The 17,318-nt window shown below is 31.7% G+C and overlaps 1 protein-coding gene across 13 annotated transcripts in view; it reads left to right on the top strand.

The window, feature by feature from the left end:
- The window catches only part of LOC127734527 (otoferlin-like), a 184,107-nt gene that overhangs the window by 20,409 nt on the left and 146,380 nt on the right, over window positions 1-17,318 (top strand). For all 13 annotated transcript variants that reach the window (XR_007997662.1, XR_007997650.1, XR_007997658.1 and 10 more), the window contains exons 2-3: window positions 13,903-13,958; window positions 16,610-16,698. Coding sequence is in view for 4 of the 13 variants with exons in the window: in XM_052244494.1 (XP_052100454.1) it covers window positions 13,903-13,958; window positions 16,610-16,698 (145 nt within the window). In the remaining 9 variants the exon portion in view is untranslated. The remainder of the gene's footprint in view (window positions 1-13,902; window positions 13,959-16,609; window positions 16,699-17,318) is intronic.

Raw genomic sequence — 17,318 nt, 5'->3', positions numbered from 1 at the left:
TGACCCGGCCAACCAACCAAGATGGCCGCCATGGCTAAAAATAGAACATAGGGGTAAAATGTAGATTTTGGCTTATATCTCTGAAACCAAAGCATTTAGAGCAAATATGACATGGGTAAAATTGTTTATCAGGTCAAGATCTATCTGCCCTGAAATGTTCAGATGAATCGGACAAGCCGTTGTTGGGTTGCTGCCCCTGATTTGGTAATTTTAAGAAAATTTTGCAGTTTTTGGTTATTATCTTGAATATTATTATAGCTAGAGATAAACTGTAAACAGCAATAATGTTCAGCAAAGTAAGATCTACAAATAAGTCAACTTGACCAAAATGGTCAGTTGACCCCTTAAGGAGTTATTGCCCTTTATAGTCAATTTTTAACCATTTTTCGTAAATTTTTGTAATCTTTTACAAAAATCTTCTCCTCTGAAACTACTTGGCCAAATTTAACCAAACTTGGCCACAATCATCATTGGGGTATCTAGTTTAAAAAATGTGTCCGGTGACCTGGTCTGCTAACGAAGATGGCCGACATGGCTAAAAAATAGTACATAGGGTAAAATGCAGTTTTTGGCTCATATCTCTGAAACCAAAGCATTTAGAGCAAATCTGACGGGATAAAATTGTTCATTAGGTCAACATCTATCTGCCCTGAAATTTTCAGACCAATCAGGCAACACGTTGTTGGGTTGCTGCCCCTGAATTGGTAATTTTAAGAAAATTTGGCAGCTTTTGGTTATTATCTTGAATATTATTATAGATAGAGATAAACTGTAAACGGCAATTATGTTCAGCAAAGTAAGATCTACTAATAAGTCAGCATGATCAAAATTGCCAATTGTCCCCTTAAGGAGTTATTGCCCTCTATAGTCAATTTTTTACAATTTTCATAAATTTTGTAAATTTTTGTAAATTTTTACATAATATTTTCCACTGTAACTACTGGGCCAAGTTCATTATAGATAGAGATAATAGTAAGGAGCAAGAATGTTCAGTAAAGTAAGATCTACAAACACATCACCATCACCGAAACACAATCTTGTCATGAATCCATCTGTGTCCTTTGTTTGATATGCACATAGACCAAGGTGAGCGACACAGGCTCTTTTGAGCCTAAGGTTATAGATAGAGATAAACTGTAAACAGCAATAATGTACAGCAAAGTAAGATCTACAATTAAGTCAACATGAACAAAATGGTCAATTGACCCTTTAAGGAGTTATTGCCCTTTATTGTCAATTATTTAACAATTTTTTTTTAAAATTTTGTAATCTTTTACAAAAATCTTCTCCTCTGAAACTACTGAGACAAATTTAACCAAACTTGGTCACAATCATCATTAGGGTATTTAGTTTAAAAAATGTGTCCGATGACCCCGCCTACCAAGTACCAACCAACATGGCCAACATAGCTAAAAATAGAACATAGGGGTAAAATGCAAGTTTTGTCTATTATTTTTTGAACCATTATAAATAGAGAAAATCTGAAAGGAGCAAAAATGTTCAAAATAATGAACTCTACCAATTGTCCATATACATCAAAACTGTTAGACAAATTCTTATGGGAGTTATTGTCCATAAATGACAAATTTTACCATTTTTTTCATTTTTGCCTATTATCATGAAAACTATGATTATTTAGAGAGAATCATTTTTTTTTGGTTATGCCTTATATGATTTAAATTATAATAGATAAATAAACACTTTTAAATCACAAAAATGATCAGCAAGGCAAGATCTATTAAAAAGTCAAATTTTGCCAATATAGTTAGTAGACTGTCACTCTAGAAGTGATTGCCCTTAAATGAGGATTTTTGTTACCCTCTTTTGTGTTTTGAGCAAAAACTAAAGAAGATAGAGAGAAACTAAAACAGACTAAAAGATCAGTAATACAAATTAAACAAAATAGAGATATTTGTCATGAAGTCTTTTCTCTTCTACAATGTTGGAGAGTGTCCTTTGTTTGATATGCACATAGACCAAGGTGAGCGACACAGGCTCTTTAGAGCCTCTAGTTAAAATAGATAACAAAAAGGATTGTTGAGGCAAGATATACAAATTCATGACATGACTGAAATGGTCAGTTAACTTAACTTATTGGATTTATTTCCCCTTAATGATGATTTTACTGAATTTTAATTATGACTTTTATGAGCTTGAATTATGATTTTATTTTCTCTTTTTTTTTCTTGAAAAAAATAAACAAACTAGTTGAGATCATTTCAGCAGTATCAAATATTGTGATGAATGCTTAGTGGAACGCAATTGGATATAGGGAGGAGCGTGTGGGTGAGGGCATAGAAATATTTTTATATCTTTATTTTTACTTAAAAATGGTGCATAGTGAGCAAAACTGGTGTTTAACAGCCCTTAGTTTAAAGTAGTAGCCATCTTTTTTGTTATGCCATTACATTGATCAGGGTGTTTCTATTGGATGAATAAACGTCTTACTCTGATCTCCATACCACCTCTGATCAACTTTTAAGCTTCTGTCTTATATCACTGTGGAGTTTTAAGCTGATTGGTTTTGACCAGAATTTAATTTGATATTAAAAGCAGTGATACATGATGAATTTATCCTGGGCACATCATTTCAGAAAAAAATCAAGAATATTTGTTAAGATATACTTGATGAATAACACAAACATGTATGGAAACCATTGGCTTTAATTAAAGCTAGTCCATGAAATGTTGAAACCAAATGTGAACATTTTCATAGTAGATATATTTTTTTTAGATCTAGACTAAGGCAGAAATGATTTTGTTCTGCTACAAAATAGAATTCCACCTTTTCCTATTTAGATTTTACCATTATTTAGTCTTTATTTGATAGTAAATTGGTTTAATGTAAAACCATTTCTGTTCTTTTAACTGGTTGGCAAAATTATATCTGCTAAGAGTGATTTTCAGATTGTCATAATTACGGCAAAGACACTGACTTCAAGAAGTCTTTTGTTTTTTGTTTTGTTTTGATTGCTGTCTTATTGGCATTTATCCCAAATCTTTTATCTTCATATTTTACTGTAGGTGAATAGTAAGGACAACAGATAGTTGAGTTTTTGAGTTTTCAGTGTCTTTTTTGGTTGTTTTTTTTTTGGCCATGATGTTGTCTTATTTTATTGCACCCAATGGGTTTTGATTGTCCCCTTGGTTCTTATCTTCTCCCTTTCTTTTTGTAAAACTAATTCAGTATAGGCTATTACAGGTGCTGTTAAATGCACTTAATTCAGGTGCAAGTGTAACAAACTGCTAAATTTGACTTGATCTTAAAAAAAGACCAACATTACATTTTGATAGATGTAATTAGTTGGTAAATAAAGTTGTATAAATCTATAAAATATGTTTTTAAATATACTGAAAGCAGACCCAACTTAATTATTCTTCATTAATTGAAATTGGATTGAGTTCAGTTCAGAGTGAAATAACAGTTTTATCAGAATTGATCTTTTCGAAAATAGGTTAAAAATTTGATATTGATGATGCAAACATAAATGACAGACTGCAATCCATTTTCTATATATTTATGTTTTATATGGATATAAGGGTTTATTTTCAGTTTTCCTCAGAGCTGGTTCTGGCTTTTATTTAAGATATTTCTGAAGAGTTTAATGACTTATGTACTTTTTCTATTTGAATTAAAACATATTCCATCACACTAGGGAAAGTTTTACCAAGACGTTTTTTTTAATTTGCATACAGTTTTCTGAGACAAATTCAACTTACAGCAGGTGATTTTACTTACTCTTGAGTATTTTATTGTAAGGCAGACTAAGTCATCATTTCACAGATGCAGTTGGACCGATATTTAACTTCCAGCGAATAATTTTTCAGTAATATTTATAAAGAGAACATGAACAGTTCAGAATCTTGCTTTGTACTAGATTGACGTGCAGAGTCAATTTAGTATTGTCCTAGCTAGCTCAACAATGTGTAAATTATTTTTTAACATTTCCTTGTGCATGTATGTATATCTTTTATTCTCAATACCACTGAAATAAGGTGACATATCAGGTACAGTGTTTAATGAAGTGAAGAGTACATGTCATTTTGAAGAGTTATATCCCTTGCCAAAAAAACCCCCAACTTTAGCAGTTTTGAGACATGCAAAAAAGTTGATATTCTAAGACATTTTTTCTAGTATTGTTAGTGTTCAAGCTGCAGTACAAATGTATGTTTCAGACAATGCTGAATTAAGTCTGTTTTTCCATGACTGTCTTTGTATGTCTGTTAACTTTCATTGTCTTTTTTTTAACCCTCTTATTTAAACTCTCTTGTTGTGCATTCAAGCTAATTTCAGGATAATGAAATCCTTATGGAATCTTTCCAGTAGAAAATCCTTGAACCAATCAAGTGTTGTTATCACAAACTTTTCATGATCATCTTCACATACAAAATAAGAAAGTCAGCTTAAATGGTCTTTCATCATAATCCTTTACATTGGAAGAGTAGCAAAGTATAGTATTGATTTGAGGTTGAATAAGGTCACAAAATTGATATTTTATAGCCAATCAGCCACTTTAAATCTAAACATTGGCCATATTAAGACAGTTCATTGATTGTTAAATGGTGTAATTATTTCTACAGTCATTTGTCAAAATATACGAGGCATAGGACAATTTGTATAAAGAAATCCTCTTGTGTTGGAAAAAGAATGTTGTCTTTTAGTTGGCTTTAGGTGGATTAAATCTTAATGATTTATAAGATTCTGGGACACATCTTCACAACAAAGCACCAGACATAATGAAATTATCTCCAGAGGCAATCAGAAAATGTCTATCGAAGAAAATGATTTATTAAAGTGATATGGTCTTGTTGTGAATATACTCATTTTATAGAATCCCTCAAAAATGTTTAAGAATTGAATTTGATCTATGATTAGAAGGATCTATATCAGGTACATAATAAACAAGGTACCTAACTTGACTTCTTCTATAAAACCTGAAACCTGTTATCAACAATTCAGGCACTAAATATGTTTATTAGCATAAATCTGCTATCCACCTTATGGTCACTAAATCTCAATAAAAGTTTAAAACTGAACCAAAACCTTCAAAAATTGAAAAATTATGTTAACAGATACATCCATAGCATGAAAGACCAATCATTGCTAGGTCGACCAGGATATGACAAATGTGTTGTCATAATTTTGGCTTGCTGTGATATCACCCTTTGTGCTGATGCTGCATAAAACAATCACCTATCAATCAACCAATCACAATTTTGGTAAATTTTTGTTCTAGAAAGTAACTATGGAAACAGCATGTTTTATTATGTAGTTATTATAAATAGATATATAAGATACTATGCTTATTGTAGTTTAAGGTCAACACATGAACAGAATGTATCATATCAAGTTGAATTCTAAAATTTCACTTTTTTTTCTGTCTATAATTACCAGTAGTAAAATGGTTCACATACAGTAATAACATACTCTTTGTGAATTTCTTTGGTTCACATACAGTAATAGCACACTCAATCAATTTCTATGGTTCACATACAGTAATAACACACTCTTAGTGAATTTCTTTGGTTCACATACAGTAATAACACACTCTTTAGTCAATTTCTATGGTTCACATACAGTAATAACACACACTTAGTAAATTTCTATGGTTCACATTCAGTAATAACACACTCTTAGCAATTTCTTTGGTTCGCATACAGTAATAACACACTTTTAGTCAATTTCTATTGTTCACATCCAGTAATGACACACTCTTAGTGAATTTCTTTAGTCATATAACCTTTCCTTTCTAATATTGAGATACAAATCATTATGTTGGTCTCAAATTTATTTTTTAAGAAATATCTTTTTATTTCAACTTAAATTTACAGACAAAATGTATCATTTGTTTCATGCCAATACGAAAGTATTAAAACAGTTTGAGGTTAGCATGATTAACACAAAGTTCAAGGCCTACATGAAAATCAACACTACAAGATGCTTCACAACATATTAGTTCTGACAGGCATTGGTTAAATATAAGTTATAAGTTTTATTGTACAAATGGCACCAATTTTCTACATACAAACAGTCTATAACATTCATAGACTTATATAGATTATTCCTACAGGGGTAGAACATGAAAATACCATTAATCTTTCCTGGAGTTATATTTCTCTTAGGAATACAATTTGTGATTTTCTTGTTTGATACTTAAGTTGTTATGAATATCATTCTATAATGCTTTCATTTTGTTAAACATTAGATGTAAAGTGATGTTTTATTGTGAATGGCTGATTAAACATTTGTTTGACTTGATTTAGTCAATAGAAGGCTAACTTTGACATTTCCTTGCAGTCAGTCTAATATACAATAAAGCAGTTTACACAATTATATTGACCAATATTAAGATAACAATTAAGTCTTGCTTGTGTTTGATGAAACCTTAGGTTTAAGCAATTGTCTCATAGGCCTTTGCTTCAATCCGTCCTACAGATATTTCCAAATGAGGATCCAGGATTTTGAAAAAAGGGGGGCTCACCTAGGCAATGTTAGAAGTTGGACTTTTGAATCTCCACTGTTGAAACAAAATGATATTTTGAAGTTGGCCATGCATGCATACTAAGATTCTAAGAATTTAGGTTTTATAATACCTATAGTGAATCGAAAGACTTCATGACAAAATGTTTATTTTGAAAAATTGCTTTTCACTGTTAATCTTAATCTCTCTGATTTCCCAAGTCTGCAGTTTAAAATATAAAAATAACAAATCCAAACATTTTAATGATTGAAAGAACATAGAAAAGTGAAATGAATTATGAATAAGGTCTTATTATTCTATAGGTCTATTATTGTTGGAACACAGCAAAATCAATGCTTTACATATACAATCTACTCATTTTCAGTGAACAACACAATGGGGCTTTCATGAATACAAATTAAATTGTGTAAAAAAAATCACCCATAATATCATAGAAATTTATCATGTAACATCATCAGCAGAACAATTCAGTCTATAGAAATCTTCTAATATCGTAGAAATTTATCATGTGCACTTCAGCAAAACAATGAAATCTGAAGAAGAAAAGAAGTTCATATTATCATAGAAAATTATCCTGCCTGTGCAATTCTATAAAACTACCTATAACACCATAATATTTATCATTATGTCATTAATACTTAGCAGATTTCATTACAGTTGAGGATTAAAGAAATATTTATAGGTTCTTATGAGAATTTTGTTTCATAAAGTGAGTTGATATTTTAAGATAGCGGAAATTGTCTTCCATATAGGATAGTATCTTGTTGAGATAGTTATATAAATGGATTTGTCAGTGAATATAGCATTAGATGCATTGTGCAAATTAAAGGCAGTTGCAAAACGTGTTTTCTGTCTTGTAAGTGAAAACAAGTAAATTCATAGAATTTAGTGAAGTTATGAATGACGACGTCAAGGTATTTAAACTTCCCAGGATTTCTTTTAGAAAGATGAAAAAAGTGTCTGCTAGAAAAACAAAACTTCAGCAGAAAATAAACTTTTAGTATGAATTTATATTCACAGACATAAAAGGATTGCTCAAACTCTTTAATCACCTAAACCAAAAACCAAAGTATGCTCTAACACCTTGATAGTCAATCACCTAAACCAAAAACCAAAGTATGCTCTAACACCTTGATAGTCAATCACCTAAACCAAAAACCAAAGTATGCTCTAACACTTTAATCACCTAAACCAAAAAACAAAGTATGCTCTAACACCTTGATAGTCAATCACCTAAACCAAAAACCAAAGTATGCTTTAACACCTTGATAGTCAATCACCTAAACCAAAAACCAAAGTATGCTCTAACACCTTGATAGTCAATCACCTATACCAAAAACCAAAGTATGCTCTAACACTTTAATCACCTAAACCAAAAAACAAAGTATGCTCTAACACCTTGATAGTCAATCACCTAAACCAAAGTATGCTTTAACACCTTGATAGTCAATCGCCTAAACCAAAAACCAAAGTATGCTCTAACACCTTGATAGTCAATCACCTAAACCAAAAACCAAAGTATGCTCTAACACCTTGATAGTCAATCACCTAAACCAAAAACCAAAGTATGCTCTAACACCTTGATGGTCAATCATCTAAACCAAAAACCAAAGTATGCTCTAACACCTTGATAGTCAATCACCTAAACCAAAAGCCAAAGTATGCTCTAACACCTTGATAGTCAATCACGATCTTACACCTTCATGGTTTAAACATGAAACAAGCTGTGCTCATATACCTTTACTTTGAAACAAAGATACAGTATGCCATGATACATGACTCACACCTAAAAAAATACTTCCATGAATACATTTAAGCTATCATACAAACCAAAACTAACTAACAAATTACCTTATACTTTTGACCAAAAAAACAATAATACTGCTACATCTGCCTATAGAAAACCAATTGATCAAATTGTATGAAAAGGCACCTTTTAAACAACACTAATTATTCCCCTACCAACATAAATCAGAAGACAAGTGAAAAATAATAACATGAAACAATGCTATGCCTTTCCAACTCAATGGAAGACCTTGATCAATTTCCATAAAAAAAACCAATTCAACAACATGTTTATAATCACAATAATAAATTGATGAATGAGAAGAGGAATTGGTAAAGTTTTTATTGATGGATAATACTGTTTATTTGACTGATCTTTATTGAGAAATCAGTTTCTGTGATATTCAATCTTTATTGGTATTTTTATGCTGTTGCAACATTATCATTGACATCATGATGCCATTAAATGTAATGGAATATCTGATATTATCATGCTTTACCGTTAAATGTCATGGAATATCCTGTATTTATCATGCTATACTGTGAAATAAGATCAAAGTGATAGGATAACTATATCTGGTATATGGGATAATAACATGGTCTGCATGCCCATAAGACAGGGTTCACCTGAACTGAACCTTATTTCATTGATCAGTGGTCAAGGTTAAGTTTTCATGTTCAAGTCCATATCTCAGATACTATAAGCAGTAGGTCAACTATGTTTGGTGTATGAAGTGAATATAAGGTGTACATGTCTGCCTGGCAAGTTTCATCTTACCTTCACCTCATTTTCATGGTTCATTGATCAATGTTCAATTTTTGTGGTTTGGTCTGTTTTTCAGGTACTATAAGCCATATAGGTCAACTCTATTTGGTGTATAGAATAATTGTAAGGTGTAAGTGTCTGTCTGGCAGTTTTCACCTGACCTTGACTTCTTTTTTATGGGTCATTGGTCAATGTTATGTGTTCATGGTTAAGTCAGTTGTTGTCTCGCCTTGACGGAGTCAAAAGCGAGACATAGGTATGCTGTTTCCGGCGTCGTCGTCAACAATGTATTAGTTTGTGATTAGGTCTAGTTTATGGTGAACCACAAGTGGTAGGTCAATGATATTTTGTATGCAGTTGTATAAGCATTGGCACATCTTATTTCCATGGAGATTATTTGGCCCTGCCCCCTCGGTCATGGTCTATTGACTTTGAAACTTTTGCTTAATTTACATGTATTAGTTTGTGATTAGTAAAATTGAGAATGGAAATGGGGAATATGTCAAAGAGACAACAACCCGACCAAAGGCCACCATTATGGGTCTTCAATGCAGCGAGAAAATCCCGCACCGGGAGGTGGTCCTCAGCTGGCCCCTAAATAAAATTGTGTACTAGTTTAGTGAAAATGGACGTCACCATGAACTCCAAAACATATAAATGAACTAAAATTTAAAAACATACAAGACTACAAAAGGCCAGAGGCTCCTTACTTGGGACATGCGCAAAAATGCGGCAGGGTTAAACATATTTTGTGAGATCTCAACCCTCCCCCTATACCTCTAGCCAATGTAGAATAAAGAAACACATATAGCAATACGCACAGTAAAACTCAGTTTAAAAGAAGTCAGAGTCAGATGTCAGAATAGGTAACAAAAGAAACTAAGCAAACAATGATACATAAATGAACATTAAAGGACTACTAGCGGTAACTGACATGCCAGCTCCAGACCTCAATTAAACTGATTGAAAGATTATAACTTCATCATATGAAAATCAAGTACAATCCCTCCCGTTAGGGGTTTAGTATCATACCATCATAAAATATATGAGAAGAGCATAACCTGTATCATGCCAACAACTGGTTTTAGAATAAATGTGCTTATTTCCAATGCAAAGACCCTATGAGTGAATCAATATTAATACCAAAATATGCAATCCTTAACAGTATCGTAACTATATCCTTTCCGAATAAGTCTGTTTAAAGGTTTGGTTAGCTTTTGAGGTGAATGTCGACATTTTTGTGCTTTGTAAAAAATATTACCATAAAATATTGGATGTGAAATACCTGAACGTATAAGATGTCTGCATGTTGATTTATATTTACGAATGATGTCCTTGTACTGATGATAAAATTTAGTAAATGTTTTGACCAGTTTGTTTGTGATATCGAAAACCCTGGTGTAATAATTTTTCAGTAATACAGAGATTTCTTTTGTTGGAATCAAATATGTTGTTACATACTCGAGCGAATCGAACAAGTTGAGATATATAAACACCATAAGATGGGGACAAGGGAACGTCACCATCTAAAAATGGATAATTAACAATAGGAAATGAAAAATCATCTTTTGTATCATAAATTTTGGTATTAAGCTTCCCGTTAAAGATAAATATATCAAGATTCAGGAAAGGGCAGCGTTTATTGTTAGTATTAGCGTTATTTAAAGTTAGTTCGGCAGGATAAATCTCTTTAGTGTACATACTGAAGTCGTCATTATTGAGAGGTCAGTTTATAAGGAACCACTAGTGGTAGGTCAATGATTTTTTGTATGCAGTTGTATAAGCATTGGCATATCTCATTTCCATGTAGATTATTTGGCTCCACCCCCTTAGTCATGGTCTATTGACTTTGAAAATTTTGCTTGTTTACATGTATTAGTTTGTGATTAGGTCAGTTCAAGGGGAACCATTAGTGGTAGGCCAATGTTAATTGGTACTCAGTTGTATAAGCATTAGCACATCTCATTTCCATGGAGAATATTTGGCCCTGCCCCCTCAGTCATGGTCTATTGACTTTGAAACATTTGCTTAGTTTATATGTATTAGTTTGTGATTAGATCAGTTTAAGATGAACTGCTAATGTTAAGTCAACGATATTTGGTATGCAAATTTTTTGGCATTTGCAAGTCTTATTTCCATGGAGATTATAAAGCCCAACCCCCTCATCATGGTTCATTGACTTTGAAACTGTTACATTGTTTACAAGTTAATGTTTGTGTTTAGGTTTGTTTAAAGGGAACGACTTATGATAAGTCAATGGTATTTGGTATGCAGTTGTATTAAAATTGGCACATCTCATTTTCATGGAGATTGTTCAGCCATGTACCTTCAGTCATGGTTCATCGACTTTGAATATTTGCATAACTTACATGTTAAAGTATTGCTATTTTAATTTCAACATTTGCATTATCAAAATTACAAAAAGGTGAGACATATCTCTGTGATAACAGTTTATTTTTCTGATACAATAAGAAATAGGCTAACTATAATATTTGATGTATGGAATGTGTACAGGCGAGACATTTCGAGATGTGCACTCTTGTTAACAGAAGGTCATGCGATTATTTAGGTCTGTACATAAGACTCAAAGTTTAAGTTTGAAATGTTTTCAATCAAACCCTGTGTATTACAAACCCTACATCAGTAAATGCCAGTACTTGATAATTGACACATGCTCAGTTTGAAGTTTATGTGACTCCCTCAAGTATTGTTTTATATCTTGATTCGTATACTGCAAATTCAGAAATTTATATGTGCATTTATTTTTTGAGAATCCTTGTCCTTTGTCAAAGATGCCAAATCTAATAAATGTAATGGCAAAACTTTTATGAAGGAACATCACTACTGGAATTAATAATGAGATTATAAAGGTATTTATTATTGTAATCTCAAAACTAAACATCTTTTTGCATTACCAGGTAATAAAAACTTTGCAATAATTTTTGAATTCAGAATATTGTATATGGATTTATAAGATTCAAACATGGTAAACTACTGTTACCTTTAATTTGAAACCTAGAAAGCAGATAATTTTAATTAAATTGTATTGGGTTTTTATGTAGATGATACATCTATGATGTGAAACACATATCTTATCTATTATAAAAGCTGGTATTGAGTGTGGTAATCAATTGCTATTTTGTTTTTATAATTGATGTTATCTACTATAACCAATAAAAGTTCTTTTACATGTATATGTATTTTTATAAAATCAATTTGATTTAATTTAGATATTTTATTTATAATTTATGACTTATTGTCTTTTGTTAATGTTCAATGGCAAATATTTCTGGCATATTTAGAATTAGAACAAATTATGAGTAATCAATCAATTTTGGTGGTATGAGGGTGTGAAATTATGACTGCCACTAGAAAGATGGATATATTGGGTAGGGGCTAAATTTCTGCCATGTAGGCCATCTATGGGCCCCTGAAAAAGTAATTGCAATAGCTCTTTTACAGCTCACAACAGAAGCATCAGTTTGAATGTCCCTATTCTGACATGACATATTTGAAGTTGCTTGAACTGTTAGCTTGTAAATAACAATATTTTTGTATGGCCAATTTATGTTGTTCATCACACATTATTCTAAAGATTCTTAGCATATGCTCACTCAAGAAAGTGATTGTACAATGAAACTGGTTAGAGGATTATTTTTTTTACACTGAGCTTTATAAAAGTTTAGAATTTTGTTGGGTTGCTACCTCTTGGCATATACTTGACTTGTTCTTTTTATTCATAGGTTTAACCATATTAGCTATATTTCTCATGTTTCAAGTATGATTGTCATGTAAAGTTTTAAGCAACTAGTTTAAGACTATGAAACAAAACTGAGGATTAACAATTATAATTAAGGTAACAGGATTCTTTAATCATAACAATTAATCCGTTGGACGTTAATTGACAGCATTTGATTGATTAACATATTGGTAATGTACCTAATTTGTGTTTTATTGACAGCAATATAAACATTAACATTGAGTAATATTTACCAACTGCTTCATTATATGATGAATAAATCCTTTAACTTTTCAGCTTATTGAATGCAGGAATACATTTAAATTAGCAAAACATAATATTGAATTGGTAAAGTAACATATAACAATTAGCAACATCCTAGATTCCAATTATATTCAACAAAGCTACAGATATAAACCTTTTAGAAAAATACCATTACAGATTTTAACAATAATTCCTGGAGTTTGATTTATGATTTTAGTTTTATCTTCAATCTTCATCCATATTGCCTAGTCATAATCATATTGAATAGAAAAATAAATCATTAGAGTAGGAAGCAATTCACAAGATACATCTGTATATAGTAGTATAGGGACATTGTAAATAATGGACATTTTCTGCTCTAATTACAAATGTAGGTCACACAATTCTATAAACAAATGTAATTTCTCAAATTAGGTTTTTCTTGGATTGATTGAATTGTAGATTTCTGTGATACATACTGTTGTAAATAGAATTACAAAAGTGCTATGCATCAGATGATATATAAACCCAGATTTCATTCTCTTTTGGAAATCACGAATGAAAAATTGAAGTGTAATCCGACTTGTTACTTCATTAGTTTTTTTTTTTTTTTTAATGTGCCTTCAAAGTTTACTTTATGTTATAAACATTTGATCATTATTGAAGGCTATAAGATGACAATGAATTATCAATGACACAGTTTCAAAAAATTGTTATTTTTTATGAATAAACCAAACTAATGTAGGTTATATGTAAATGAGACAGCAGCCCATCAACACAAATAACAAGAGGTATTTGGTGTCGATTGATATAAGATACCAAGGAGAACATGTTACTTATACATCCATATTTGATATGTACTTTACAACTGTACATTTTCTTTACAGGAGTATGCCACTACACAAAGATTGTTGACTCAGAAGATTCTGCTTTCTATGATGAGGTTTGTCAATCTAATTTGTTAAAAGGATACTATTTAAAGATATATTCCCCTATAAAAAGTATAAAGACAATCTGAAAAATCTAGAAAAAGTATATTTGTTCAGATATGTATGCCACACTTTGAATCCCCTTGTTCTCCTTAACCAATGGCTGTGTTTCACTGAAATCTTTGGAGAATCTTAAGTACATAGTCGTATAAGATCATTTCTATTACTCTTTTATTTTTTTGTTCAAATAATTTTTGGTACTCCTATAGCAAAACAGTCTCTACATAAATGGGAAGACATCTTGTGTCTGCAACTCCTCCTAAACTACAGTCTGCATTTCAATGAAACATTTGCTGCAATTCTTACAAAATGTTATTGTGATCCTCGTGTGAATTTTCTAATTATCCTAGTAATAATTTGTATGGGTTCATGTAGCAAAACATGGACTTATCTAGTCAATTTTGAGGTAAACAGTTACTGCTTAACATATGGCACCCATTATGTTACTCATGCATTCAGTGATGTCATTAACCATTAAAGTGGGATAAGATTGTGGCTTTTTCAATATGAATGTAGAAACAGATGTGACATACCCTAAAAATTTGAAGAGATGACTTTTAACTTTACCATAAAGATCCCTTGGTTCAATATTTTCCTTTTAAGTAACAACCCCTCTATTTAGGAAATCATGATAGCAATCACAGTCTTGGAATATTGTAATAACTGACAGAATTAATCTGCTTATGTTGATGCTGCTGGATTGTTAGAACATAAAATTAAAAGTTGATGAGAAAAATTAAACATGTTTGGAGGCACCCAACCCTCCCCTAACCTGGGACAGTGGTGTAACAGCACATGAAGTCTACCTCTTTCAAATGAAGGAACCAGTTGAAAATCATGTCTACTAAACCTAATAGATAACTAATCGAGTACTTTTAACTTGGTTTTTGTCGAGGCTGCGACTTTTGTCACAGAAAGCTTGACAGGGATATTGATCCGGCGGAGGTGGCAGCGCAGCGTCGTTAACTAACTTCTTAAAAGCTTAATATTTCAGAAGATGCCTTATATGAAGTTTCTGTCTGTCACATGTCCATTGTCCTTGACCTCATTTTCATGGTTCAGTGACTACTTGAAAAAAAAGATTTTTTGCAATGTTAATTTTTCTCTTATTATGAGTAATAGGATTACTATATTTGGTATGTGCATACCTTGCAAGGTCCTCATGAATGTCAGACAGTTTTCACTTGACCTCCACCTCATTTCAATGATCAGTGAACAAGGTGAAGTTTTCGTGGTCAAGTCCATATCTCAGATACTATAAGCAATAGGTCTACTATATTTGGTGTATGTAATGATTGTAAGTTGTACATGTCCAACTGGCAGGTGTCATCTGACTTTGACCTCATTTTCATTGTTCAGTGGTAATAGTTTAGTTTTTGTGTTTTGGTCTGTTTCTCTAATACTGAATGCAATAATTCAACTATATTTGGTGTATGGAAATATTTTACAATGTACATGTCAATTGTCAGGTTTTATTTGACCTTGACCTCATTTTCACAGTTCATTGCTCAATGTTAAGTTTTTTGTGTTTTGGTCTGTTTTTCTAATACTGTATGCAGTAGGTCAACTATATTTGGTGTATGGAAATATTTTACAATGTACATGTCAGTCTGGCAGGTTTTATTTGACCTTGACCTCATTTTCACCGTTCATTGCTCAATATTAAGTTTTTGTGTTTTGGTCTGTTTTTCTAATACTGTATGCAATAGGTCAACTATATTTGGTGTATGGAAATATTTTACGATGAACATGTCAGTCTGGCAGGTTTTTTTTTTACCTTGACCTCATTTTCGTGGTTCATTGTTTATATTAAGTTTTTGTGTTTTGGTCTGTTTTTCTTAAACTTTAAGCAATAGGTCAACTATGTTTGGTATATGGAATGATTGTAAGGTGTATACGGTAAACCAACTAATTTTCGCGAGCGATTTGTTTTCGCGACATTCGTGAGAAGAAAAATAACCCAATTAAATTCGTCGCGAATATGTATAACTTGGATCTTTCCTTATGTATCTACATCTAGTAAATTAGAAAATCGCGAAATTAAATCGCTGTGTAGTGGACTAGAAAGGACTAAATGCGAAATAAAGTATCCACGAAAATAAGTTGGTTTACAGTATGTCTGTCTGGCAGGTATCATCTGACCTTGATGTCATTTTCATGGTTCATTGGTAGATATAGAATTTCCTTGGTTTGTTCTGTTTCTTTTATACTATAAGCAATAGGTAATCTATATTCTGTGTATGGAATGATTGTATTATAGGTGTACATGAATTTCTGCCTTGGTTTATCTGACCTTGACCTCATTTTCTTGGATCATAAATGTTAATATGATACTTGCAGTAAAACTTTATATGTAGGACTATCAACATTAAATCAATGGTCAGTATAGTAGGCGAGACATTTCAGCGTGTGCACTCTTGTAGTAACTGTAAATATTCTGTGATATATGGCATTATATGGTATTTTTTTGTTTAGTTGTGTTCTGTTAGTTTTTAACGTTGAGATACTAAAGGGAGGTACCTTATATAAACATTGTACAAGTGGTAACTTATGTAAGCATAATTTAGTTTTTAACAAAAAATGTTTCTCTATTTTACTTATCTAGGTATTTGAGTGGCCGGTGGCACGTCCGATTGAAAAAGATGAATTTATTGATATTCAGATCCTTAATTATAATAAATACCTCAGCAATAGGTAAGTCTATGTAATTAATGTAATAGACTTCATATAAATCTAGGTAATTCTCATTATTTTTCTGAAATAGAAAATTAAAGAAGATTTTTGTAGAATATTCTTTTTTTACACTAGAATTGATGATTATTAGGTGGACACTTATAAAATTTGGACTGTCCCTCACAATAGCCTATAGAGTAGACAAGACTATCCACACTTAAAGATAGACAGGATTAAAGATGAAATGGTCTGTTTGAAATCCTGGAAAAATGTCTGATATACTGATATACTAAAATATTACATGTTGCCTTTTTCAGACTTCTTTGTTAATTATGGTTTTGGGGATCTCGTTTTGTTTTTTTGCCCATTTATTGATTCAGCGTTGGTTTTCGAATATAAGGTCTTCTTTGTTGTATTCATTCACAACTTTTACCACACTCTTTTAAGTTATTTAAAGCACCTTATAAAGTGTGGACACTTTGAAGACAGGCCAGTGATTCTGAAGTTACTGTCTGTCGTTGATTCCTACATCTTCTGTTTTACATATTAGTGAAAAAGAGGAGAAAGATACCAAATGGATAGTCAATCTCATAAGTTGAAAACAAACCGACAATGTCATGGAGAAAAAAAAATGAAAAACG

The sequence above is a fragment of the Mytilus californianus genome, unplaced genomic scaffold, assembly GCF_021869535.1.
Source record: "Mytilus californianus isolate M0D057914Y unplaced genomic scaffold, xbMytCali1.0.p SCAF_1, whole genome shotgun sequence".
Taxonomy (NCBI): domain Eukaryota; kingdom Metazoa; phylum Mollusca; class Bivalvia; order Mytilida; family Mytilidae; genus Mytilus; species Mytilus californianus.
The sequence above is the reverse complement of the archived record's forward strand: the minus strand, read 5'-3'. Positions and strand labels throughout refer to the sequence as shown.